Here is a 27,091-nt window from a genome sequence, read left to right as displayed (position 1 = left end):
GCTGTGAGGCACCGCCCGCCGGGCCCTCTCCTTTGGGAAAACCCTCAACACTGGGCCGAACCTTGGAGTTCTGTATGTCCATTCAGGCACACTCCATGCTTGATCTGTGGGCAATTCCTCTCAGAAGTGGAGGTCACGGTGGAGGCGTTGGAGGGCGGAAGGCGTTCCCTCAGTGGCTCTCCTCTTCTGAGATTGTGTAAAAACAAAAGTCAATGTAGTGTAAGCAGCTTGAAAGAAAGTAACTGAACTTTTTTAAATTTCTGGGAGACGGTTGCTCACACGCGGGCGGCACAGTGGTTAGCACCGTTACCGCACAGGAAGAAGGTCTTGAGTTCAGCTCTACCGTCGCTCTGTGTGGAGTTTGCATGTTCTTCCTGTTTTTGCGTGGGTTCTTTCCTAGTACTTCGGCTTCCTGCCACAGTCCAACGACCTGCAGTTAGTGGCAATAGGTAATCGAAGAGTGTAAATTGGCGATAGGTGCGAATGGTTTTCTGCGTCTATGTGTTAGCCCTGTAACAGACTGGTGACCTGTCGAGGGTGCACCCTGCTTCTCGCCCTAAGATAGCTGGGATAGGCTCGAGCTGCCCTGTGACACTGGAAAAGAAACACAGCAGAGAATGGATGGGTGGCTGATCAAACGTAAACATTTCCAGTCACTTTCAGTTCAAGCTGCTTAGCATGATCTCACATTTGCCAATTTCTCTATCTCTTCCCCCTCTGTTGTGTGTGTGTGAGATATTCTCACTTTTGCCATTTCTTCTGTCCCTTTCAACTGATCTGTGAGTGTGTGTGTGTGTGTGTGTGTGTGTGTGTGTGTGTGTGTGTGTGTGTGTGTTTGTCCCACATATTGCATACTCTGCTTTTGTCCTCAAATCATGTAGGAAGTGTCTGTGTGGTTGAGCTGGTCTGGTCTGTCTAGACTTTCACTAGATAGATCAGGCTGCACCCACCTGTGAAACAGGTGGAGGGTCACCAGGACATGCAGAACTTGCTGACAGACTGCTGGCCACCTCTTGCCTCCTTAGTAGAAAGGGGCCACTCCCAGAGGCAGAGGGCTGTGAGGCACCGCCCGCCGGGCCCTCTCCTTTGGGAAAACCCTCAACACTGGGCCGAACCTTGGAGTTCTGTATGTCCATTCAGGCACACTCCATGCTTGATCTGTGGGCAATTCCTCTCAGAAGTGGAGGTCACGGTGGAGGCGTCCGAGGGCGGAAGGCGTTCCCTCAGTGGCTCTCCTCTTCTGAGATTGTGTAAAAACAAAAGTTAATGTAGTGTAAGCAGCTTGAAAGAAAGTAACTGAACTTTTTCAAATTTCTGGGAGACGGTTGCTCACACGCGGGCGGCACAGTGGTTAGCACCGTTACCGCACAGGAAGAAGGTCTTGAGTTCAGCTCTACCGTCGCTCTGTGTGGAGTTTGCATGTTCTTCCTGCTTTTGCGTGGGTTCTTTCCTAGTACTCCGGCTTCCTGCCACAGTCCAACGACCTGCAGTTAGTGGCAACAGGTAATCGAAGAGTGTAAATTGGCGATAGGTGCGAATGGTTTTCTGCGTCTATGTGTTAGCCCTGTAACAGACTGGTGACCTGTCGAGGGTGCACCCTGCTTCTCGCCCTAAGATAGCTGGGATAGGCTCGAGCTGCCCTGTGACACTGGAAAAGAAACACAGCAGAGAATGGATGGGTGGCTGATCTAACGTAAACATTTCCAGTCACTTTCAGTTCGAGCTGCTTAGCATGATCTCACATTTGCCAATTTCTCTATCTCTTCCCCCTCTGTTGTGTGTGTGTGAGATATTCTCACTTTTGCCATTTCTTCTGTCCCTTTCAACTGATCTGTGAGTGTGAGTGTGTGTGTGTGTGTGTGTCCCACATATTGCATACTCTGCTTTTGTCCTCAAATCATGTAGGAAGTGTCTGTGTGGTTGAGCTGGTCTGGTCTGTCTAGACTTTCACTAGATAGATCAGGCTGCACCCACCTGTGAAACAGGTGGAGGGTCACCAGGACATGCAGAACTCGCTGACAGACTCCTGGCCACCTCTTGCCTCCTTAGTAGAAAGGGGCCACTCCCAGAGGCAGAGGGCTGTGAGGCACCGCCCGCCGGGCCCTCTCCTTTGGGAAAACCCTCAACACTGGGCCGAACCTTGGAGTTCTGTATGTCCATTCAGGCACACTCCATGCTTGATCTGTGGGCAATTCCTCTCAGAAGTGGAGGTCACGGTGGAGGCGTCCGAGGGCGGAAGGCGTTCCCTCAGTGGCTCTCCTCTTCTGAGATTGTGTAAAAACAAAAGTCAATGTAGTGTAAGCAGCTTGAAAGAAAGTAACTGAACTTTTTCAAATTTCTGGGAGACGGTTGCTCACACGCGGGCGGCACAGTGGTTAGCACTGTTACCGCACAGGAAGAAGGTCTTGAGTTCAGCTCTACCGTCGCTCTGTGTGGAGTTTGCATGTTCTTCCTGTTTTTGCGTGGGTTCTTTCCTAGTACTTCGGCTTCCTGCCACAGTCCAACGACCTGCAGTTAGTGGCAATAGGTAATCGAAGAGTGTAAATTGGTGATAGGTGCGAATGGTTTTCTGTGTCTATGTGTTAGCCCTGTAACAGACTGGTGACCTGTCGAGGGTGCACCCTGCTTCTCGCCCTAAGATAGCTGGGATAGGCTCGAGCTGCTCTGTGACACTGGAAAAGAAACGCAGCAGAGAATGGATGGGTGGCTGATCTAACGTAAACATTTCCAGTCACTTTCAGTTCAAGCTGCTTAGCATGATCTCACATTTGCCAATTTCTCTATCTCTTCCCCCTCTGTTGTGTGTGTGTGAGATATTCTCACTTTTGCCATTTCTTCTGTCCCTTTCAACTGATCTGTGAGTGTGTGTGTGTGTGTGTGTGTGTGTTTGTCCCACATATTGCATACTCTGCTTTTGTCCTCAAATCAGGTAGGAAGTGTCTGTGTGGTTGAGCTGGTCTGGTCTGTCTAGACTTTCACTAGATAGATCAGGCTGCACCCACCTGTGAAACAGGTGGAGGGTCACCAGGACATGCAGAACTTGCTGACAGACTCCTGGCCACCTCTTGCCTCCTTAGTAGAAAGGGGCCACTCCCAGAGGCAGAGGGCTGTGAGGCACCGCCCGCCGGGCCCTCTCCTTTGGGAAAACCCTCAACACTGGGCCGAACCTTGGAGTTCTGTATGTCCATTCAGGCACACTCCATGCTTGATCTGTGGGCAATTCCTCTCAGAAGTGGAGGTCACGGTGGAGGCGTCCGAGGGCGGAAGGCGTTCCCTCAGTGGCTCTCCTCTTCTGAGATTGTGTAAAAACAAAAGTCAATGTAGTGTAAGCAGCTTGAAAGAAAGTAACTGAACTTTTTTAAATTTCTGGGAGACGGTTGCTCACACGCGGGCGGCACAGTGGTTAGCACCGTTACCGCACAGGAAGAAGGTCTTGAGTTCAGCTCTACCGTCGCTCTGTGTGGAGTTTGAATGTTCTTCCTGTTTTTGCGTGGGTTCTTTCCTTGTACTCCGGCTTCCTGCCACAGTCCAACGACCTGCAGTTAGTGGCAATAGGTAATCGAAGAGTGTAAATTGGCGATAGGTGCGAATGGTTTTCTGCGTCTATGTGTTAGCCCTGTAACAGACTGGTGACCTGTCGAGGGTGCACCCTGCTTCTCGCCCTAAGATAGCTGGGATAGGCTCGAGCTGCCCTGTGACACTGGAAAAGAAACACAGCAGAGAATGGATGGGTGGCTGATCAAACGTAAACATTTCCAGTCACTTTCAGTTCAAGCTGCTTAGCATGATCTCACATTTGCCAATTTCTCTATCTCTTCCCCCTCTGTTGTGTGTGTGTGAGATATTCTCACTTTTGCCATTTCTTCTGTCCCTTTCAACTGATCTGTGAGTGAGTGTGTGTGTGTGTGTGTGTGTGTGTGTGTGTGTGTGTGTGTGTCCCACATATTGCATACTCTGCTTTTGTCCTCAAATCAGGTAGGAAGTGTCTGTGTGGTTGAGCTGGTCTGGTCTGTCTAGACTTTCACTAGATAGATCAGGCTGCACCCACCTGTGAAACAGGTGGAGGGTCACCAGGACATGCAGAACTCGCTGACAGACTCCTGGCCACCTCTTGCCTCCTTAGTAGAAAGGGGCCACTCCCAGAGGCAGAGGGCTGTGAGGCACCGCCCGCCGGGCCCTCTCCTTTGGGAAAACCCTCAACACTGGGCCGAACCTTGGAGTTCTGTATGTCCATTCAGGCACACTCCATGCTTGATCTGTGGGCAATTCCTCTCAGAAGTGGAGGTCACGGTGGAGGCGTCCGAGGGCGGAAGGCGTTCCCTCAGTGGCTCTCCTCTTCTGAGATTGTGTAAAAACAAAAGTTAATGTAGTGTAAGCAGCTTGAAAGAAAGTAACTGAACTTTTTCAAATTTCTGGGAGACGGTTGCTCACACGCGGGCGGCACAGTGGTTAGCACCGTTACCGCACAGGAAGAAGGTCTTGAGTTCAGCTCTACCGTCGCTCTGTGTGGAGTTTGCATGTTCTTCCTGCTTTTGCGTGGGTTCTTTCCTTGTACTCCGGCTTCCTGCCACAGTCCAACGACCTGCAGTTAGTGGCAATAGGTAATCGAAGAGTGTAAATTGGCGATAGGTGCGAATGGTTTTCTGCGTCTATGTGTTAGCCCTGTAACAGACTGGTGACCTGTCGAGGGTGCACCCTGCTTCTCGCCCTAAGATAGCTGGGATAGGCTCGAGCTGCCCTGTGACACTGGAAAAGAAACACAGCAGAGAATGGATGGGTGGCTGATCTAACGTAAACATTTCCAGTCACTTTCAGTTCAAGCTGCTTAGCATGATCTCACATTTGCCAATTTCTCTATCTCTTCCCCCTCTGTTGTGTGTGTGTGAGATATTCTCACTTTTGCCATTTCTTCTGTCCCTTTAAACTGATCTGTGAGTGTGTGTGTGTGTGTGTGTGTGTGTGTGTGTGTGTGTGTGTGTGTGTGTGTGTGAGATATTCTCACTTTTGCCATTTCTTCTGTCCCTTTCAACTGATCTGTGAGTGTGAGTGTGAGTGTGAGTGTGTGTGTGTGTGTGTGTGTGTGTGTGTGTGTGTGTGTGTGTGTGTCCCACATATTGCATACTCTGCTTTTGTCCTCAAATCAGGTAGGAAGTGTCTGTGTGGTTGAGCTGGTCTGGTCTGTCTAGACTTTCACTAGATAGATCAGGCTGCACCTACCTGTGAAACAGGTGGAGGGTCACCAGGACATGCAGAACTTGCTGACAGACTCCTGGCCACCTCTTGCCTCCTTATTAGAAAGGGGCCACTCCCAGAGGCAGAGGGCTGTGAGGCACCGCCCGCCGGGCCCTCTCCTTTGGGAAAACCCTCAACACTGGGCCAAACCTTGGAGTTCTGTATGTCCATTCAGGCACACTCCATGCTTGATCTGTGGGCAATTCCTCTCAGAAGTGGAGGTCACGGTGGAGGCGTTGGAGGGCGGAAGGCGTTCCCTCAGTGGCTCTCCTCTTCTGAGATTGTGTAAAAACAAAAGTCAATGTAGTGTAAGCAGCTTGAAAGAAAGTAACTGAACTTTTTCAAATTTCTGGGAGACGGTTGCTCACACGCGGGCGGCACAGTGGTTAGCACCGTTACCGCACAGGAAGAAGGTCTTGAGTTCAGCTCTACCGTCGCTCTGTGTGGAGTTTGCATGTTCTTCCTGCTTTTGCGTGGGTTCTTTCCTTGTACTCCGGCTTCCTGCCACAGTCCAACGACCTGCAGTTAGTGGCAACAGGTAATCGAAGAGTGTAAATTGGCGATAGGTGCGAATGGTTTTCTGCGTCTATGTGTTAGCCCTGTAACAGACTGGTGACCTGTCGAGGGTGCACCCTGCTTCTCGCCCTAAGATAGCTGGGATAGGCTCGAGCTGCCCTGTGACACTGGAAAAGAAACACAGCAGAGAATGGATGGGTGGCTGATCTAACGTAAACATTTCCAGTCACTTTCAGTTCAAGCTGCTTAGCATGATCTCACATTTGCCAATTTCTCTATCTCTTCCCCCTCTGTTGTGTGTGTGTGAGATATTCTCACTTTTGCCATTTCTTCTGTCCCTTTCAACTGATCTGTGTGTGTGTGTGTGTGTGTGTGTGTGTGTGTGTGTGTGTTTGTCCCACATATTGCATACTCTGCTTTTGTCCTCAAATCAGGTAGGAAGTGTCTGTGTGGTTGAGCTGGTCTGGTCTGTCTAGACTTTCACTGGATAGATCAGGCTGCACCCACCTGTGAAACAGGTGGAGGGTCACCAGGACATGCAGAACTTGCTGACAGACTCCTGGCCACCTCTTGCCTCCTTAGTAGAAAGGGGCCACTCCCAGAGGCAGAGGGCTGTGAGGCACCGCCCGCCGGGCCCTCTCCTTTGGGAAAACCCTCAACACTGGGCCGAACCTTGGAGTTCTGTATGTCCATTCAGGCACACTCCATGCTTGATCTGTGGGCAATTCCTCTCAGAAGTGGAGGTCACGGTGGAGGCGTCCAAGGGCGGAAGGCGTTCCCTCAGTGGCTCTCCTCTTCTGAGATTGTGTAAAAACAAAAGTTAATGTAGTGTAAGCAGCTTGAAAGAAAGTAACTGAACTTGTTTAAATTTCTGGGAGACGGTTGCTCACACGCGGGCGGCACAGTGGTTAGCACCGTTACCGCACAGGAAGAAGGTCTTGAGTTCAGCTCTACCGTCGCTCTGTGTGGAGTTTGCATGTTCTTCCTGTTTTTGCGTGGGTTCTTTCCTAGTACTTCGGCTTCCTGCCACAGTCCAACGACCTGCAGTTAGTGGCAATAGGTAATCGAAGAGTGTAAATTGGCGATAGGTGCGAATGGTTTTCTGCGTCTATGTGTTAGCCCTGTAACAGACTGGTGACCTGTCGAGGGTGTACCCTGCTTCTCGCCCTAAGATAGCTGGGATAGGCTCGAGCTGCCCTGTGACACTGGAAAAGAAACACAGCAGAGAATGGATGGGTGGCTGATCTAACGTAAACATTTCCAGTCACTTTCAGTTCAAGCTGCTTAGCATGATCTCACATTTGCCAATTTCTCTATCTCTTCCCCCTCTGATGTGTGTGTGTGAGATATTCTCACTTTTGCCATTTCTTCTGTCCCTTTCAACTGATCTGTGTGTGTGTGTGTGTGTGTGTGTGTGTGTGTGTGTGTGTGTGTGTGTGTGTGTGTGTGTGTGTGTGTGTGTGTGTGTGTGTGTGTTTGTCCCACATATTGCATACTCTGCTTTTGTCCTCAAATCAGGTAGGAAGTGTCTGTGTGGTTGAGCTGGTCTGGTCTGTCTAGACTTTCACTAGATAGATCAGGCTGCACCCACCTGTGAAACAGGTGGAGGGTCACCAGGACATGCAGAACTCGCTGACAGACTCCTGGCCACCTCTTGCCTCCTTAGTAGAAAGGGGCCACTCCCAGAGGCAGAGGGCTGTGAGGCACCGCCCGCCGGGCCCTCTCCTTTGGGAAAACCCTCAACACTGGGCCGAACCTTGGAGTTCTGTATGTCCATTCAGGCACACTCCATGCTTGATCTGTGGGCAATTCCTCTCAGAAGTGGAGGTCACGGTGGAGGCGTCCGAGGGCGGAAGGCGTTCCCTCAGTGGCTCTCCTCTTCTGAGATTGTGTAAAAACAAAAGTCAATGTAGTGTAAGCAGCTTGAAAGAAAGTAACTGAACTTTTTCAAATTTCTGGGAGACGGTTGCTCACACGCGGGCGGCACAGTGGTTAGCACCGTTACCGCACAGGAAGAAGGTCTTGAGTTCAGCTCTACCGTCGCTCTGTGTGGAGTTTGCATGTTCTTCCTGCTTTTGCGTGGGTTCTTTCCTAGTACTTCGGCTTCCTGCCACAGTCCAACGACCTGCAGTTAGTGGCAACAGGTAATCGAAGAGTGTAAATTGGCGATAGGTGCGAATGGTTTTCTGCGTCTATGTGTTAGCCCTGTAACAGACTGGTGACCTGTCGAGGGTGCACCCTGCTTCTCGCCCTAAGATAGCTGGGATAGGCTCGAGCTGCCCTGTGACACTGGAAAAGCAACACAGCAGAGAATGGATGGGTGGCTGATCTAACGTAAACATTTCCAGTCACTTTCAGTTCAAGCTGCTTAGCATGATCTCACATTTGCCAATTTCTCTATCTCTTCCCCCTCTGTTGTGTGTGTGTGAGATATTCTCACTTTTGCCATTTCTTCTGTCCCTTTCAACTGATCTGTGTGTGTGTGTGTGTGTGTGTGTGTGTGTGTGTGTGTGTGTGTCCCACATATTGCATACTCTGCTTTTGTCCTCAAATCAGGTAGGAAGTGTCTGTGTGGTTGAGCTGGTCTGGTCTGTCTAGACTTTCACTAGATAGATCAGGCTGCACCCACCTGTGAAACAGGTGGAGGGTCACCAGGACATGCAGAACTCGCTGACAGACTCCTGGCCACCTCTTGCCTCCTTAGTAGAAAGGGGCCACTCCCAGAGGCAGAGGGCTGTGAGGCACCGCCCGCCGGGCCCTCTCCTTTGGGAAAACCCTCAACACTGGGCCGAACCTTGGAGTTCTGTATGTCCATTCAGGCACACTCCATGCTTGATCTGTGGGCAATTCCTCTCAGAAGTGGAGGTCACGGTGGAGGCGTCGGAGGGCGGAAGGCGTTCCCTCAGTGGCTCTCCTCTTCTGAGATTGTGTAAAAACAAAAGTCAATGTAGTGTAAGCAGCTTGAAAGAAAGTAATTGAACTTGTTGAGATGGTTGATCAAACTGAAATATTACTGTCATGGTCCAGTTACGCTACATGTATATGTATTTGTTTTTGTTTCTCTCACTTTCTTTCTCGCTTCCCTGCTCACAACGCGATGCCTGGGTGGACCTAATCATGGGCTCCCGGTTGCTGTCCTCACACCTGCAAGCAATTTCTCACCTGAGGTTCATCATCCTGTTTACCAGCCACTTCTGAAGGCAGTTGCTTGGAGCCCTTTGTCGCTGGACTACTGTGTAACATTCGTTAGTGCAATTCTAGCTTTGGAAATATTTTGATTTCTCTTTGTGCTTTGCTTGGCATTTAACATTTTGTCCTTGTATATAGATTTTCCGTGCCCCGCCTTGAGACCCTGTTCGTGAGTGTGGCAGTTGCAGTGAGCCTGTGGAGCCCCCCCACCCTCCATGGACCTCTGGATTCGCTGGACCCCTTCTCCCCACTTGTATATAGTGCACTCTGTGTCATGTAAATAAAAAAAATGTTTATTGTGATTCGTAGTCTGCGCTTGAGTCCTGCTCAGCCTTGACAATTTTTAGTCACTTTCGGTTCAAGCTGCTTAGATTCCCATGATCTCACATTTGCCATTTGTGTGTGTGTGTGTGTGTGTGTGTGTTTGTTTGTCCCACATATTGCATACTCTGCTTTTGTCCTAAAAACAGGTAGGAAGTGTCTGTGTGGTTGAGCTGGTCTGGTCTGTCTAGACTTTCACTAGATAGATCAGGCTGCACCCACCTGTGAAACAGGTGGAGGGTCACCAGGACATGCAGAACTCTTGCCTCCTTAGTAGAAAGGGCCACTGCCAGAGGCGGAGGGCAGTGAGGCATCCAACCCCCATCTCATCAATAGGGGGGTATGATCTGAAATAACAATAGATTGATAATTGCAAGTTTCAATAAGTGGAAGAGGACATTTATCAGTGACAAATGAATTTATCCAATAGAACATTTTGTGGACAGGAATATAGTCGGAGCATGCCCTGGATGAGTATCCTTATTAGAGCTTCTTTCTAGGTTAGAGAGCACACAGCTTGTACCTCCAGCTAAAATGAGATTGTGTGTTGTCATATCCAGAATTCACGAGAATTAATAGACAATTAAGGTTTCATCATCCCATTTGGGGGCGTAAATGTTGGCTTAAATCAGTTCATAAAGTTGTCCATAAAGTCCATAATGTTGGCCAACCACAGTAATACGGACCCATAATAAGGACCCATAGGATCAGATAAAATGGTTGATACAGGAAATGGGACGTTTTTACCCATAAGGATGGCCACCCCTCTGTCTTAGAGTTAAAGTTGGAATGGACTATTTGGCCAACCCAACCAGTCTTCAATCTATATCGGTCTGCTATACAAAGGTGAGTCCCCTGTGGAAAAGACATAGCAGATTTTTTCAGTTGTGTAAGCACCTTTTTGTGCTTAACAGGGTGATTCATAGACTTAATGTTCCAACTTACAAAGTTGGCTGCATAACCCGTAAGCTTCGCCTGTATATTGACAGCAGCCATAGAGTTATCTAATCAAAGAGCAACAGTATGAACGTGTGTGTGTGTGATAGCCACTAACGTCTAATCACACTTATGTGAATTAACTTATATTTCAGCTATTTTACTTTAAATGTAAGTGATATTTTCTTTTGAAAATCCTCTAAATTAACTAGTTTTAACTATAGACCTGGTAACTAGTCTGGGATATTTGTAGCTGATGCTCCATTTTTGTACCAGTAGGTGGCAGTGTGAGACCATGGTTTGGCCTGTTGTTAGTAGTCAGAAGCATGCTTAGCACTGTTTTCTCATAATGTTACATGTACTCCCTGCCTTATCATTTCTTTCCTGCTTGCAGGCTAGTATTGTACCAGAAATAGAAAATAAAAGCAGTCACACCCGATATATTGCATAGATTTATTTGAAATACTTATTACTTGTTATTCTGTTTTCTTTTTATTCTGTTTCTTCGTTATTCTGTTTCTTTCGCTCCGGGACCACGTGCACGTAATTTTCGTTACACCTCATGTAAACATGTGATGCGAATGACAATAAAGAATCCATGAATTCTTTTGGACCTAATACTGATCTTTGAGGTATGTCACAAGCAACATCCATCAATTTAGATTCCTACTCATTTATTTGTACATATTGTTGCATATTCACTACATAGCTTTTTATCAGCCCAAAACCACTCCCCTAAACCCATACTTTCCATTTTTTTTATTAGAATTTCATGACTGACAGTATCGAATAGGGCTGCCACAAACGTTTATTTTGATAGTCGACTAGTCACCGATTATTTTTGCGATTAGTCCACTAATCAGATCATGCAACACAGAGCTTACTGCACCAGCATGCATCTGCTCTAATATAACTATCATTAGCTTACAGCTTTAAGTGTATGTGCTAACTAAAAAATAAAGACAAGATGATAGTTTATTAAATTTTAATTAAATTTGCAGATTGTTTCGGTGAAGTTTAATAAACTCAGCCGTCTGCTCCTTGCTATCTAAAATATAACAGGGCACCGGAGTAAATTCTCGAGCATCTCACACTTCTGATGATCAGTTGTCTGGTTGACGTTTATTCAGCTGTGTAAAAACTATAACTTTAATCTCAGCCAAACCGATTTACTCAGGAACAAATAAAATACTGAAAAAACCCAAACAATAACATTTTTAAGTTATCTAAGTGACTTAGATATCATGTTTAACCTGAGTAGCGAAAGACGGCGGTGGGTTTGAAAACGATTTGCCGGGAGTCCGGTGTTCTCACCGGCTCTAGCGAGCCTTGAACCCCAGCTAGCTATCGAGCTAGTGCTCTTGCTCTAGTGTGAGAGATAAGTAGTTTTAAACCTTGTGATCCACAAAAAGTATAACGATAAAAGAACTGACTGCGTTACAGTCAGTGCGGGAGCAGCGGCTTCGCTCATGCGCGATTCATTTGCCGTTTGGACGCACAGGTGTTGTCTCATGATATCACAGGTCTCCTGCCCTGATAGCAGCTGGGGGAGGACTATCCTCCGCCTGTGAGCGCTTTGGCATGGGTGAGGTGCCCAAGGTATCACCGCTGCCTGTTGCGAGTAAGAGCGATATGCGTTTTCACGTCAAAAAGTCGTCATAAATAAGTCGCCAATAATACCAGAAAAAGTCGCCAGATTTGTCGCTAGTCGCTTTTTAGGAAAAAAGTCGCTAAGGGGGTCTGAAAACTCGTTAAATATAGCGACAAAGTCGCTAAGTTGGCAACACTGCAGCTGGCGTCCTTGTACATGCAGTGCTGCCATCTTCTGTTTCAGTCCGTTATTACACTCTCAAATCCTACTACTTATTCATGTGTCTTTTGGGATCTTACAAAGCTACGGAGCCCCGCAGGGGACATGGGAGAAAAAAAAAATTAAGACAGACTTTTGCGAGATCTCGCAAAAGTTTTAGCCGCATTCTTCGGAGGCCGCCAGCTCGAAGCCGACCGGGAGGTCGAGGCACGATGTGCCGGGAAAGCGGTGTTCCTCCCGGCTGTAGTAGGTCTCGACCTCCCGTTAGCTTCGAGCTAGTGGGTGTCAGATCTCCAAAAACGTCGGAGCACTTTTGCAAATATGTGATGTCTTGTAAACCGAGCAGGTATCTGACGTTTACACAACTACATTCACGCCTCAAAATATCTTAAAAGTGTATTTTGTGACCCAGAAAGAGTAATATTACAACTAAGTAGCTGCCGCCATTGTTGGAATTCAACTTTTGCGAGATCTCGCAAAAGTCTGTCTTAATTTTTTTTTCTCCCATGTCCCCTGCGGGGCTCCGTACAAAGCTTCAAACGACACGTCGACTATTAAATTAGTCTTCGACGATTTTGATAGTCGACGTAATCGTGACTAGTCGACTAATCGTGGCAGCCCTAGTAAATGGTAAATGGCCTGTATTTATATAGCGCTTTTCTAGTCCCTAAGGACCCCAAAGCGCTTTACATATCCAGTCATCCACCCATTCACACACACATTCATACACTGGTGATGGCAAGCTACATTGTAGCCACAGCCACCCTGGGGCGCACTGACAGAGGCGAGGCTGCCGGACACTAGCGCCACCTGGCCCTCTGACCACCACCAGTAGGCAACGGGTGAAGTGTCTTGCCCAAGGACACAACGACCGAGACTGTCCAAGCCGGGACTCGAACCGGCAACCTTCCGATTACAAGGCGAACTCCCAACTCTTGAGCCACGATCGAACAGTTTTTTTAATTTAAAAAAAAAACTCCAATTGTGTACTTCTTATTATGTAGGCCAGGGGTGTCCAAACTTTTTGCAAAGAGGGCCAAATTTTATAAAGTGAAGATGCCTGGGGGCCAATGGTTCCTTTTGACTTTTTTTTTCATAACAAAGTTACATGAAAATATAATGAAGAACAATTTTAATAGTCACAATTACCCGTTATTTTTAAAATAGAAATGTACCTAAATAAAAGACACTCAGGCAAGCATTTACAACTCTAAAGACACAATTCTGCCTTTCATTTATATCTGGAGAGTCAGACAACATTGAACAAACTGTATAGAATACCCTACATTTCTATGAGTTTGCAATATCTTTGCCTAATGAACATTTAAACAGGCCTTATAAGTAATGAAAAGTGTTCTGTTATCAATAAAGTTTTTTTAAAGTGAATTTCGCCCTTTGACTTTTACAAGACCTTTCAGGAAGCCAAAGTTTTTCACATACTGGAAGATTGCACAACTGGAAGTTCACTTGCTGCAAGAAATAAACACATTTGTAAATTTACACAATATGTACACAACACACTCAACTATGAATTAAGAGCATAACATCAACAGTTAAAACCAAATCTTAAGAGTTTAACAAAATACGTTTCCTTTTGTGTATTGCATTAGCATGCTTTATGCTTTTTACTGTTCAGAAACACATGAGTAATGCAGGGATGTCACTCCTGGAGGCCTGCTCTTCATTTGATTCAACTGTGCTAAACCAGAAAGAACTAAAACATGCATAGCAGCTCTCCAGTACAGAATTTGGGCATCCCTGGACTAATGAGAGGGGTGATACTGAGATCTAGAGTTTAGTAAAGCAATTAGGTGTGCTTTGAGGGAAGTGGTTGAGATGCATAAAATATCACGCAAGTGGGAGTCACTCATCCTTGAGCTCAATCGGTTCTTGTTTAAGTTCATGACAGAGAATGCTTGCTCACACAAATATGTGGAACCAAATTGACCCTGTGTACGAGAAAATGCTGAATTCCTGGTTTGAGACCGGATGTGGGGTTGTACATTTCCGGTAGCTTTACTTTGCGGTCAATCGCTACTGCGAAGATATACTCCAAAATCATGTCCAAAACTCGAAAACGGAAAGATCGCGTTAAGTTACAAAGAGCAGAAGGTGGGAACACTCACCGCTGTTGTGTCATAAAAAAATCTAATGATCAATTTTGACATTTAAAGAGTTTAGATCGATCAGTTGTTTACATCACTCAACACAAGCAGAACTGCATCACTGCAGCAGAAGACACCTCGTCCACATTCAGAAGCACATCTCTGTGTAGTGACTGGTCTCATGATTTAAACAGGCAAATGTTCAGCATTCAAACTACAGGTGAAGAATAGTCAAACCAGATGTTTCCCCGTTATGTCGAGATCAGCTAGTCAAGTACACACCTACACAGCATGTTAACAAACCCTGAAAAAAGCCACACAAAAAATGAATGATTGCTGGTAACGGTTTCTATACATTAGTATTTACGAAGAGTATGTTGTGACTTACCTTCAAAATTACAGCGGTCCCTCGCTAATAACGCTGTTCACCTTTCACCTCGCTGTTTCGCAGATTTTTTTAGTGCAAGTTTGCATGCTTATTTTTTTTTATGTCACATTGTGTCCTGATCGCTGCAGACGATCTCCTCCGTGACGTCTCTCCTGTACAGTACAGAATCGCTGCATCGATCGCTGGCAGTGTGACTCTGAAGTGCAGTACTGTATGTCCACGAAACGTTTTGCACCGTCAAAAAATAAAATTGGCAACTTGATTTCACCTATCGCTGGTTATTTTTAGAACATAACACCCGCGATAAACAAGGGACAGCTGAGAAATATAACATTTGAATCCCTTTCCTCTTTTGCCCTGAGGTGCAGGGAAAAAATATCAACAAGTCGATGAACATCATTTACAGATATATTGGGTAAATGCCCAAGACATCTATAGAAATGCAAATTGCCGCTTGATTCATTCATTTGCTTAACTTGTTTTGGACCATAAACCAGGTGCGAATAGGACACCGGAAACAAAGCTCCCCAAAGGCGTTTCCGCACCGGAAGTAGCATATGCTAACGTGCACACAGTCAATTAACGGAATGATACACTATGATTTTCAAATATAAACAGAGTAGTGACACTTTCCAGGCAGCATAAGTTAACGTAATCAGTAATTTAGACAAAGTACCTCACAAACTGTAGGCAGATCTCTAAAGGAAAACACTAAACAGGAGATTTTTTAGAAGTTTAAACATCTTGAGTAACATCTGAATAATGACCAGCGCCCGTAGTACCGTCTTTAGGGAGCTTTTTCTGGATGGAGAGGTTTGTGACTCTGTGATCCGAGCTGGAGATGTTGAGTTTAAAATTCACAGGATCATCCTCTGTAACTGCAGTGCATACTTCAGGTGAGCAGACCTGTGTTGTTTGGCTGTGGTTTGGTTCTGCATTTATCCTACTTCAAAGTTTTCATGTAACACAGTGCAGCAGGTATTGGGAGGTTTCAATGTTACACTGTACTTTTTGACCACTAGAAATGTTCTGGAGCAATTTTTAGGGGGGAAAAAATCAGTCCTGTATTTTTATTTAGTTATTTATTTTGGGAGGTTTGTTGGGATACATATATAGTGTAGGTTTGTGTTTGACTCCACAATGAGCCGTTAAGAGGTAGTTTGAAAGATTACAGACGCTATAAACTGGCTTTCTCATTATATTTCATCAGCACGACAACAGCAGCAGCAGTTCTAATAAATTTGTGCACAAACTGGCCTGCACCAAAAGGACCACATCAGTGGTGATATTAGCTGTGCCTTCACCAGTTTAGCTGAAATTGTATGTCTAAATAGGCAGGTAATCAATTTGGGGCCAGACTGAGAGGTGGCCAATGATATGCCATTTCTGTTGCAGTGGGACATGTCCGCTCTTTCCAATTCTGTCTAGTCAGTAAATTTGATAATGTGAAATTCAGTTATTATATTTGCAGCTATTTAATGCCTGCTGTCCCCTGTCGCCCTAACCCTGTTACTGTATAGGAATATTTGCTACAATGCCTAGACAACTCTATATCTTTCTGTCTGTCTAAACATAGCAGCAATGCTGAATGTTTTTCTGCACATCTGAATAGATGACCTTAAATAGGAGATTGCCCATTTGAAATCAAGTCATTTTAGATTTTTGTTACTTTAATTTCATATCTCTTTGATCACAGTTTGCTCAAGTAAGCATGCAGCTGAAAAATTATACAAATGCTATTTAACTATGAGCTGCACGACATCAGGTACTTTTTAAGTTCCATGACAGAGAGACAATGTGAAAATGCTGATCTGAATCTGCACAGGGATCTCTTCTGCTACAAACCACTGCCATCAAACAAGGTCTACAACTTCCCCACTGTGTCTCCAAAAGCAATGAGCCTCATTTTGGAATATGCCTATACCCAATCTGTTGTGGTGACGGAGGACAATGTACTGGAGCTGTTGGCGGAAGCAGACCACTTTATCGTGACTGGCGTCATTCAAGCCTGCTGCGACTTCCTGGAGAGGAAGCTTTGTGTAAATAACTGCGTCAGTATCTACAATCTGGCACACTTACACAACTGTCCTGACCTCAGGGGAAAGGCCTTTCTCTACATCCTCCATCACTTTGAAGAGGTTGGTGCACTCTCCTTGGAGTTCCTTCAGCTCTCTGTGCAGCAACTATCAGATCTTATCGAGAATGATGAGCTCAATGTGAAGCAGGAGAGCACTGTGTTTGAGGCCATTCTCAGATGGATCAACTATTCCCCTGTGGAACGTGGGTGTGACATGCCCGCACTGCTCAAGCAGGTAACTGAAAATGGGATATCAATTTAATTGCACCTCTAAGTGCATTTATTTTGTTTATTACTCAGTGAGGGGCTGTTGAATGAATGGTACAGTTTGAAAGTATAGAAAGCAACTTCCGCTGTAGCAATTTGAATCAGGAATAAAAAATAAAACATAAGCTTGATGCCTGATGCAAAAAAAAAAAAAAAGAAGTTTGATTGTACACTATTGTGTTTACAGAGTTGGGTGTCCAGGCCGCCCACCTGCTCGCCCATCAGCCTTTTATGGCTGACGTGTAAAAAGCTAAAATTGCAATGGCAGAATTACTCAAACTTAAGGCTTGGTAATAGAGTTAATGTAGGGGAATCATTCTTCTTCATTCTTAATCACATTGGGGGTGGGGGTGGGGGGGCTGTTTCTAATTCACTTGGGAGTGTGCATCAGAAGGTGCTCATCATTTAGTCCTTAATAAATTGTAAAAGTATTATTTACACTTGCGTCCAGATAAAACTGGCCGTTGTTTTGTACTTTCAGAAGTGCATTATTGATAATGTGTCTGAACTGCACTTTAGCTTTTCTGACAGAAAAGTTGACTATGCCCATCGTGTTCTGCCAGAACTTACTGACTGGACCTTAGGCATTTACAACAGGACACACCCTCATTGTGGGACCTGTTTCTACAGCAGGAGGTTACTCAGTGCTCAGATAATGGCATTGAAGCTTGACTGTGGCACCACTGCTTGTTTGGAGGTAATGCCATGACCTGCCATTGCTGTTTGGCAGGTGATGCTGTGGCTCTTTACAGGTAATGTTAGGGTCTTTAAGGGCAATGCCACAGCTGATTGGAGGCGATGCCAGGAGCTACCATAGCTATCTGGGTGATTCCATGACATTTTGATTATAGGGATAGTGCTATACTTCACTAATGGGTGGTGGCATGGTGGCTACATCCAACTCTTATATACAGTCTAATGTTGTATTTCTTGCCTTTTCCCCTTATGATTCTTGTTTTCATCCAGGTCCGCCTACTATTAATACCCACTGAGTACTTGGTTGGCACTGTGAGCAGAAATGATGTGGTGAGTAGTAGTCCGGCATGCATGGATATGGTAACCACTGCCATGAAGATGCTAAATGAGTCCATTGTGGAGAGACCTATGCCCCAAACACGCCTGCCGTCTGAAGTCTTATTGGCCGTTGGTGGATGGGTGAGTCATTTCCCAAGTGTCAAGATTGAGTTGTACAATGTCCGAGCTGACCACTGGGTGCCGCTGAGCTGGACACGGTATGCTTCTCTGGGATTCTACGGTTGTGCTTACCTCAATGGATGTGTCTATTGCATCGGAGGTTTTGATTTCACAAGCTATTCACGTCATGTGAGAAGGTTCAGCCTCACCAGCCAAACCTGGACAGAGGTGGGGCCGATGCATGAAGAGCGGGGCTTTCTCAGTGTGGCCACACTGAATGGCTGCATATATGCTATGGGCGGGTGCCAAAACCAAAAGAAACTGAAAACTGCAGAACGATATGAGCCTGACACCAACCAGTGGACTATGATTGCATCGATGCACAAGAGCAGGGCAGAAGCTGGTGCTGCAACACTACACGGCAAGGTAAGTGGAATTGAGGTAGTGGAAGATCTCTGCCATGTTGGTTTTGTGGAGAAAGTGGTGGACAAAGTTAACTGGTAATGCTAACAACCTTGGTTAACAAGCTGCGTCAATAAAATGTACAGTCACATAATTCCATTAGAAATGCACCTGCCACTGCCTTAATCTGTCAGTACACGTCCCAAAGCAGTCACAAACCCAAATTGTAGCCAGGACACTATCCATATGGATTAGGTTTTTTTTGGCCTTTTGTGTCTGGCTGTAAAAATGATTTTTAAGGCTATGTAGTTGGATTTACAACATATGGGGATTTATTATCTTTTGGAGCCAGCCAACCAACGCATTTATGCACTGGAACATGAGAGCACAGTAAAATATTACTTTTCTGTGAGTTTCTGTGCAAAAAACATTTTTTAATAGTCTTATAAAGCTGGCCAATGGGAGTAATTTTTAAAAAGTGAATATTTATTTATTTATTTTAGATTTATGTCATGAGTATTGAGAAAGACATTCTTTCCTTGGTTGGTACTTTTTTTCTTGCAAACTTATAACAATCCTGCAAAGGATTGTTTTGGTTTTTTTTGGTTCGGTTGGGATCTCTTTGTTAATTTAATCTCAGTAAACATATGTTTTTTTAAAAAGAATATTATGGCTTGGCAATTTCTTTATTCCTGTTTTATTTGTTTTGCTTAACATGGCACTGATTTGCAAATGTACTTTTCAGCTTGAGGGCTTAATCATCACTGGACCTTTCTGTGGAAAATATGAATAGTTTATGAATTGTATCAGTTTTATAATATTTTATTTTTAAGCTAAATATTTCTATTACCATTAATCCAACAGCTCAGGGAGAAGGTTATGGTTACTTCACCCTCACATCGTGAAAAATAGCAATTTTATAATTTCTGCATCCATATTTTTTAAGTCTGCAAAATACAGAAAATAAATGCAGCAAACCTCTGCTAAAACTAAATGTTTTAGGATAACACCATCATTTTTAGATTTTTACTACTATTATGCAAAGTAGCTACACAGAAATCTGATGAAAACATTTTTAGTTTTTCACAAGCGCATGGCACAACATCGAAGAGCCACCTCCACGGGACAAGACTCAGCAGTCCATCTGCATCTAAAGGACAAAGGTCACTCTTTCGAGGATGCCAATGTTCACATTATGGACAGGGAGGACAGATTGTTTGAAAGAGGAGTGAAAGAAGCCATTTATGACCACTGTGAGCGACCATCTTTGAACAGAGGCGGTGGCTTACGACACCAGCTGTCTGCCATCTATAATCCAGTTTTGAGTTCCCTTCCCAGACGTCTTAACGCCCACTCACATCCTGGGCCATCTGATCTCAGGAATTCGCTTGATAAGGTGGGGCCAGGTTTCACAATGAGCTCACCTGAAACCCTGGCTGATTGTGACCCACACCCTCTTTCACACCTTGGCTCATGTAATTAGGTAGAGGATCATCAGGGGGTCCTTTGTCCCTCTTGGGGGGAAACTCCCACAGGGCTTAAATCTGGGACTCTCCACCATTTGACTCTTAGATCTGAAGAAGCTTCTCGGATGAGAGGTGAAAAGTCTTCAAGCAACTTAAAGAAGTCCAGATGCTTTTCTTTCCAAGCTCCTTAGAATACGATGACCTGGATGACTGAGAACCTTCACAGACATTTTTAGTGTTTGTAAGTTTTTTCTGGAAGCTGAAACATTTAATTCTAGTAAGGCAAGGCAAGGCAAATTTATTTGTATAGCACAATTCAACAACAAGGTGATTCAAAGTGCTTTACAGAGACATTAGAAACAAAAACAGATAAAAGGCATGATTTAAAATTGATTAAAACAAGCAAGCAAACAAACTAACTAGTAATTTTGACTTAAACTTGATTTTAATTTCTAGGTGTACATTTGTGGTGGTCTTACTGAAGATGAACCTCTGTCATGTGCTGAGTCCTACAACCCTGACACCAACCAGTGGACACTGATCACACCCATGGAAACCGGGAGGACTGGGGGAGCCGTGGTCGCCTACAATAACGAAATCTTTGTAGTAAGAAGAGCTTAAAACATACTCTTATTACGGACAGAAATTCAAACATGGAATGTTTACTGTACCTGTATTTGGGAGTCTGTATTATTTTCCAAGTACCATGTACTGGGTTATTGGAATGTGATTTCTATAATTACCCTAGAATCAGATATTTTGGAATCTGGAGACCTATTTACTTTTTTACAACAGAACATTTTTACGTTACAGACTGTAACAAGTCCTTTGTCTGCACAGGTTGGTGGCTTTAACGGTATCACTCAGTTGCGTAGTGTCATCGCATATGACCCAAGAACAAGACGCTGGCGCAACGTTGCTCCCATGTTACACCCTCGTAAAAACTTCGGCATTGCAGTGCTGGAGGACCAGCTGTATGTGGTTGGAGGTTTCTACAATGGCGGCTTATTCTGCAATCTGGAGTGCTATGATGAAAAGACCAACAGGTGGTACATTGTCAGCGACAAAGGGATGACCCAAGGTGCTGTCAGTTGTTGCGTTCTGAAGCGACACCCCGATCTGACTGCTTATCTTCCATAATTATTTCACATAAAGAAATAAAGAAATACATTTTTCATCAATAAAAAACTGGCTGTTTCTCTGCTTAAGATCCTGAGGTCTGACATCCCAGTGAAAAAGTCTCTTTTAGCTGAACAGAGAACTTGAACTTTCTTTTCAACATGATGGGCATTTGCAGCTTCCACATTTTATGGCCACAAGGGAGGTTAACAGCTATGATATTAAGATCCCATTGGTAAAAGTCAAATCGTTTCTTCACTAATAGGTGATCCATTCAAGCCGCCATCTTCATCTCTACCACCAGCGTTTAGCCAGCTCAACCATCTTCAATGTAGTTTTCTTGCCTACTTTAATGTCCAATTAAAGTAGATGAAATCCAATTAGAGTCACAAATTAGAGTTACTAAGGCTGACTGTAATCGGATCCACAGTTTATGAAGTGAATGCATCGTGTCACATCAGTAAGACTTGAAACTAGCAATGGGACATAAATTCTTCATAAACTGTTGAATTAGGTTATATATCACTTTACAGAAAGAACTTTTTTCCATGTAAATTTTACACAGATGTCATTTTGAATCTCTGCTGGCCTTAAGATATGAGGAAAGTTAAAGTTACTCCAGCTGTGGCGTCAACTTTCAGACGTCAGGCGTCAATTACCTTTTATCTTTTTTTAAGACACTGTTTGAGAGAAATATTCATCATGTGTTTATTTCGATAGCAGAAACATTTTTTTTTGTAATTACTGGTTGATTCTAAACAACAGGGCAGCTTCCGTATACTCTGTATAATGTGTTTAAATATGATTGAGCTTCTTTTAGTAGTAGAAAGGGATGTCATTCATGCAGAAGTCAGGTTGCAGGCTCTCAAAGGTGCAGTCAGATGTGTCCATGGCACAGCGACCGCAGTGGCAACTCAAAGCCACAGGGTAGGTGACGATCGGGTCTACACCAGGTGGGCAGGCGGGAAGCTCAAATGTTTTATAGTACAGGTCCCGGTATGTGCACACATGCTGGTACACATTGCTGAATGGTATCTTGATGACAGGGTCCTAAAGGGAGGGGAAATGAAAACAGTGTCCTTACAAAAATGTTGTTATAACACTACAGAAGCAACTGTTTTTAAACAAGAAATTCACCTAAAATGTTAAATGAAGTTTCAAAGTCCTGGTTTTAGGCATAAAGTCTTACTGTTAAACTGTTGTGCATCACAGTGAGGGAAAGTTGATGCTTTCAATGAACCATGTGCCAACACAGTGCAGGGGAGCTACCTAAACGCTACTCCCACAGAGGTTGATTATCTTGTTAATAGTGTTACATCTTCAGTGCGTTCAAGTCTGCATACTGTGCTCCTCAAATTTAGAGCTAATGGACTCCCTGGTATAACTCACAAATGTACACCATAAAGTCATCAAATATACTTTTGGTTCTGAGGGATTTTTAAAAGTAGAAAGGGAGGCAGAGCCTTCAGCTTTCGGGGCCCTCTTCTGTGCAACCAGAGTCAGACACACTCTACTGTTAAGGCTTAAACCTTTTGGGGTTTTTTTTCATAAAACATATAGTTGGGCTGGATCAGGTGACTGAATCCTCCCTTAGTTACACTACAATAGGTCTAGCCTGCCGGAGGCTTCCCATGATGTGGTTTTATTGGATTTATTTTCTTATGCTCCACTCTGCTTTTAATCATTATTTATTATTAATCTTTGGCTCTTTTCCACAGTGTGTCTTTTTTCCCGTCTTCCTCCCCTCACCCAAAATGATATGTTCTTGTTTCACTTGAACAATACCACCTATGTTTGCACTTATGTAAGAACAAGTATCACTGCTATGGAGTTTTCATGTTTTGCATGCAGACTCAGGGCTGCTAGTCTCCTCTTGGCATTTTCTTATTTAAACATTGGTGACTTAGAACCTCAAAGTTTAGCAGCACTCTTTAGCAGCACTCTTTTTCCTTTTTCCATCAAACATTTCTTTCAGCCATCTGTTTTTATCAGTTTATATGTGGCTGTAATTAATCTACGGCAGACCCGACCATGTTTCCATGCTTTTCAGCATGCACTTTATTCACGCTTGTCGTTCACACACTGGCTGCAGCTTTCCAGCTTGCAGCCACAAACTCCAACATGAACAAACAGTCAGGACTGAATTCAGACTTTAAGCCAGCGAGGTGTGATTGTCGTCCACATGCGTCCGCCTACCTTGCAGCCGCACCGCAGACCACACCCCACCACAGTGGCTAATATTTATTCAATAACCACAAAGTACAAAAGATAAGATTAGATATTTTATTTTTCAAAGATACATGATTATACATAGAATAAAGAAAGGTTCTATAAAAATTACACATGGTGTAGAAAAACATTATAACATACAAATGAATGTTTTATGAAAATCTGACATGTTTATTCAAAGCATAAGAATAAAAGTTTTATACAGGGAGTGCAGAATTATTAGGCAAGTTGTATTTTTGAGGAATAATTTTATTATTGAACAACAACCATGTTCTCAATGAACCCAAAAAACTCATTAATATCAAAGCTGAATGTTTTTGGAAGTAGTTTTTAGTTTGTTTTTAGTTTTAGCTATTTTAGGGGGATATCTGTGTGTGCAGGTGACTATAACTGTGCATAATTATTAGGCAACTTAACAAAAAACAAATATATACCCATTTCAATTATTTATTTTTACCAGTGACACCAATATAACATCTCCACATTCACAAATAGACATTTCTGACATTCAAAAACAAAACAAAAACAAATCAGCGACCAATATAGCCACCTTTCTTTGCAAGGACACTCAAAAGCCTGCCATCCATGGATTCTGTCAGTGTTTGGATCTGTTCACCATCAACATTGCGTGCAGCAGCAACCACAGCCTCCCAGACACTGTTCAGAGAGGTGTACTGTTTTCCCTCCTTGTAAATCTCACATTTGATGATGGACCACAGGTTCTCAATGGGGTTCAGATCAGGTGAACAAGGAGGCCATGTCATTAGTTTTTCTTCTTTTATACCCTTTCAAATTCAAATTTTATTTGTCACGTACACAGTCATACACAGTACGATATGTAGTGAAATGCTTGGACAACTGCTCGTGACCTAAAGAAAACAAAAAAGGAAAAGGCTATGAATAAGACAGGAAATAAATATGAAAAATTAAAAAGGGTAAATTTAACTAGGAAGGAATAAAATATAAATTAAGGTTAAAAATGAAATAACTGTACAACACAAATTAGAATGAAGGGTAAATTTAACTGGGAAAGAATAAGATAAAAAAAAAAATATATATATATATATATATATATATATATATATATATATATATATATATATATATATATATATATATATCTTGCCAGCCACGCTGTGGAGTACTTGGACGCGTGTGATGGAGCATTGTCCTGCATGAAAATCATGTTTTTCTTGAAGGATGCAGACTTCTTCCTGTACCACTGCTTGAAGAAGGTGTCTTCCAGAAACTGGCAGTAGGACTGGAAGTTGAGCTTGACTCCATCCTCAACCCGAAAAAGCCCCACAAGCTCATCTTTGATGATACCAGCCCAAACCAGTACTCCACCTCCACCTTGCTGGCGTCTGAGTCGGACTGGAGCTCTCTGCCCTTTACCAATCCAGCCACGGGCCCATCCATCTGGCCCATCAAGACTCACTCTCATTTCATCAGTCCATAAAACCTTAGAAAAACCAGTCTTGAGATATTTCTTGGCCCAGTCTTGACGTTTCAGCTTGTGTGTCTTGTTCAGTGGTGGTCGTCTTTCAGCCTTTCTTACCTTGGCCATGTCTCTGAGTATTGCACACCTTGTGCTTTTGGGCACTCCAGTGATGTTGCAGCTCTGAAATATGGCCAAACTGGTGGCAAGTGGCATCTTGGCAGCTGCACGCTTGACTTTTCTCAGTTCATGGGCAGTTATTTTGCACCTTGGTTTTTCCACACGCTTCTTGCGACCCTGTTGACTATTTTGAATGAAACGCTTGATTGTTCGATGATCACGCTTCAGAAGCTTTGCAATTTTGAGACTGCAAGATATCTCACTATTTTTGACTTTTCTGCACCTGTCAAGTCCTTCTTTTGACCCATTTTGCCAAAGGAAAGGACGTTGCCTAATAATTATGCACACCTGATATAGGGTGTTGATGTCATTAGACCACACCCCTTCTCATTACAGAGATGCACATCACCTAATATGCTTAATTGGTAGTAGGCTTTCGAGCCTATACAGCTTGGAGTAAGACAACATGCATGAAGAGGATGATGTGGACAAAATACTCATTTGCCTAATAATTCTGCACTCCCTGTAAAAATCATGTTCTTTGATGATCATGTCAATAAAATCATGTTTCACATTTTAAAACATACGGTACTTAGAAAAGTGTTCACAAAAATGGTTTTAGAGAACTCACACACATTTTTACTTTTTCCACAGTGCCTGTATGCCTCTTCCAAAACTTTGGGCTTTTCACCCTCACACACAATAATAATATTAAAATAATATTTGTACATAAAAATAAAAATGTTCAAATCTAAATTCTGATTCTAATGAATGAGAATACTTTATCAAATCCTAAGGAAATTATAAGGTTACAGTTGCTCCAAGACAATGAGAACAGTAACAGACTGCATATGTTGTTTTTTAATTTAGTACAAAGTTTACAAAATATAAGAAATAGATGTAATATGTACAAATAGCTCAATTATAAATATCCAGTTTTATGATTATAAGTTTCTGCTGCGCTATATACATATGGACAGTATTTTTTTTTTTAAATATCCATGGAGGAGAGAAAAAGAGAACTTATCTCAGACTGAGCTTCTAGTAGGAGATCAGTATGAGAACAGAAAACAAAAAAACCATGTGGTGGGTATGTGGTAAGAGTTTCCCGGTGTAGACAGCAGCATCCAGTCCTGCAGCATCTCTGCGCTGGAGGCAAGTATCTGAGGTGTTTGGAGGGAGGAGGGGGATGAGGGTATGTCTGTGTCTGTATACGTGTGTGTGTGCGCATGTGTATCCTGTGTTCAGCTGAGAGAGTGTCCCTTCACCCGGTTGGGCAGAAGTAAACAGTCCTACAGCCAACCTTTTAGGCTCTCTGCGCCTTGAAGGGTGTAGCGCAGAGAGCCATAACACAGTCTCGTTATAAGGGAGAAGAATTTGTTGTTTTCAGCCACCCTCGGCCTTGAGGTCCTTCTAGCAGTAACTTGGGTAGTTAGATGAGAGAAATGGTGGTTGTTTGGGTTTAGTGCGATCGAGCTGCATCCAATTTTACAGCAGATCTAAATGTCCGTCAATGATCTGTGTTCAATAAGAACAGTCTGGGTACTCAGAGCCCATCTTTAGGTTTTATAGAACATGACTGAGAGACTCTCTGAGGGTTAAAGTTAGACAAAACTAGACAAGGACATAAGAAACCAAGCAGGAAAGATAAGATGAGGGAGAGGGAGAGAGATGCAACCGCCTCCGTTAGAGCCAAAGAGAAGAAGTCAGTGAACGTGTGAGTTCTGGGTGGTTATAGCTTTTTGGGAAGAAACTATTTTTGAGTCTGTCAGTCTTTGTGCCGATGCACCTGTAGCACTTTCTTGAGGGAAGCAGGTTGAACAGGTCAAAACCAGGGTGGGAGCTGTCCTTGATGTTTGTTGCTCTGTTGAGGCAGCAGAAGGAATAGATGTCCATCAGGGAGGGGAAAGGGCCACAGGTCATCATATGTGTTGCCTTGACTACTCCTCTATCCACCTTAGTGCAACTGTCATAACATGCTGTGATGCAGTATGTCAGCTGGCTCTCAATAGACGAGCAGTAGAAGGTCAGCAGCAGGTTGGAGTCCAGTTTGTGCTTCCTGAGGACCCCTACAATCAATTCTTTGGTCTTTGTCACATTGAGCTGCAAAGGATTCTGCTTGCACCATGTGACAAAGGACTTACTCACAGCCTCACTCTCATCACCCATGTATCCAACCACCACAGAGTCATCAGAAAACTTCTGAAGATGGCAGGTCTCTGTGCAGTGGATGAAGTCTGTGGTGTAGAGGGTAGAGAGCTGGTCCAGATGGGCGTAGACATGATTGAGCAGGTACATGATGGCGTCCTCAGCTCCGAGGCGGGGCTGGTGGGGGAACTGAA

General features: G+C 44.0%; 1 protein-coding gene across 1 annotated transcript; it reads left to right on the top strand.

The window, feature by feature from the left end:
* The first annotated feature begins 15,089 nt into the window (after positions 1-15,089).
* On the top strand, positions 15,090-21,031 carry LOC147316773 (kelch-like protein 10). Its single transcript, XM_086313329.1, has 5 exons — positions 15,090-15,393; positions 16,323-16,809; positions 17,808-18,401; positions 20,300-20,449; positions 20,684-21,031. Exons 1-5 carry the CDS (start codon positions 15,260-15,262, stop codon positions 20,981-20,983), a joined length of 1,665 nt encoding a protein of 554 aa, XP_086169455.1. The 5' UTR covers positions 15,090-15,259; the 3' UTR covers positions 20,984-21,031.
* Positions 21,032-27,091: the final 6,060 nt, after the last annotated feature.

The sequence above is a fragment of the Aulonocara sp. 'chitande type north' Nkhata Bay genome, linkage group LG12, assembly GCF_057382095.1.
Source record: "Aulonocara sp. 'chitande type north' Nkhata Bay isolate Kocher_YH1m ecotype deep benthic linkage group LG12, A_spYH_male_GT1.1, whole genome shotgun sequence".
Classification (NCBI taxonomy): domain Eukaryota; kingdom Metazoa; phylum Chordata; class Actinopteri; order Cichliformes; family Cichlidae; genus Aulonocara; species Aulonocara sp. 'chitande type north' Nkhata Bay.
The sequence above is the reverse complement of the archived record's forward strand: the minus strand, read 5'-3'. Positions and strand labels throughout refer to the sequence as shown.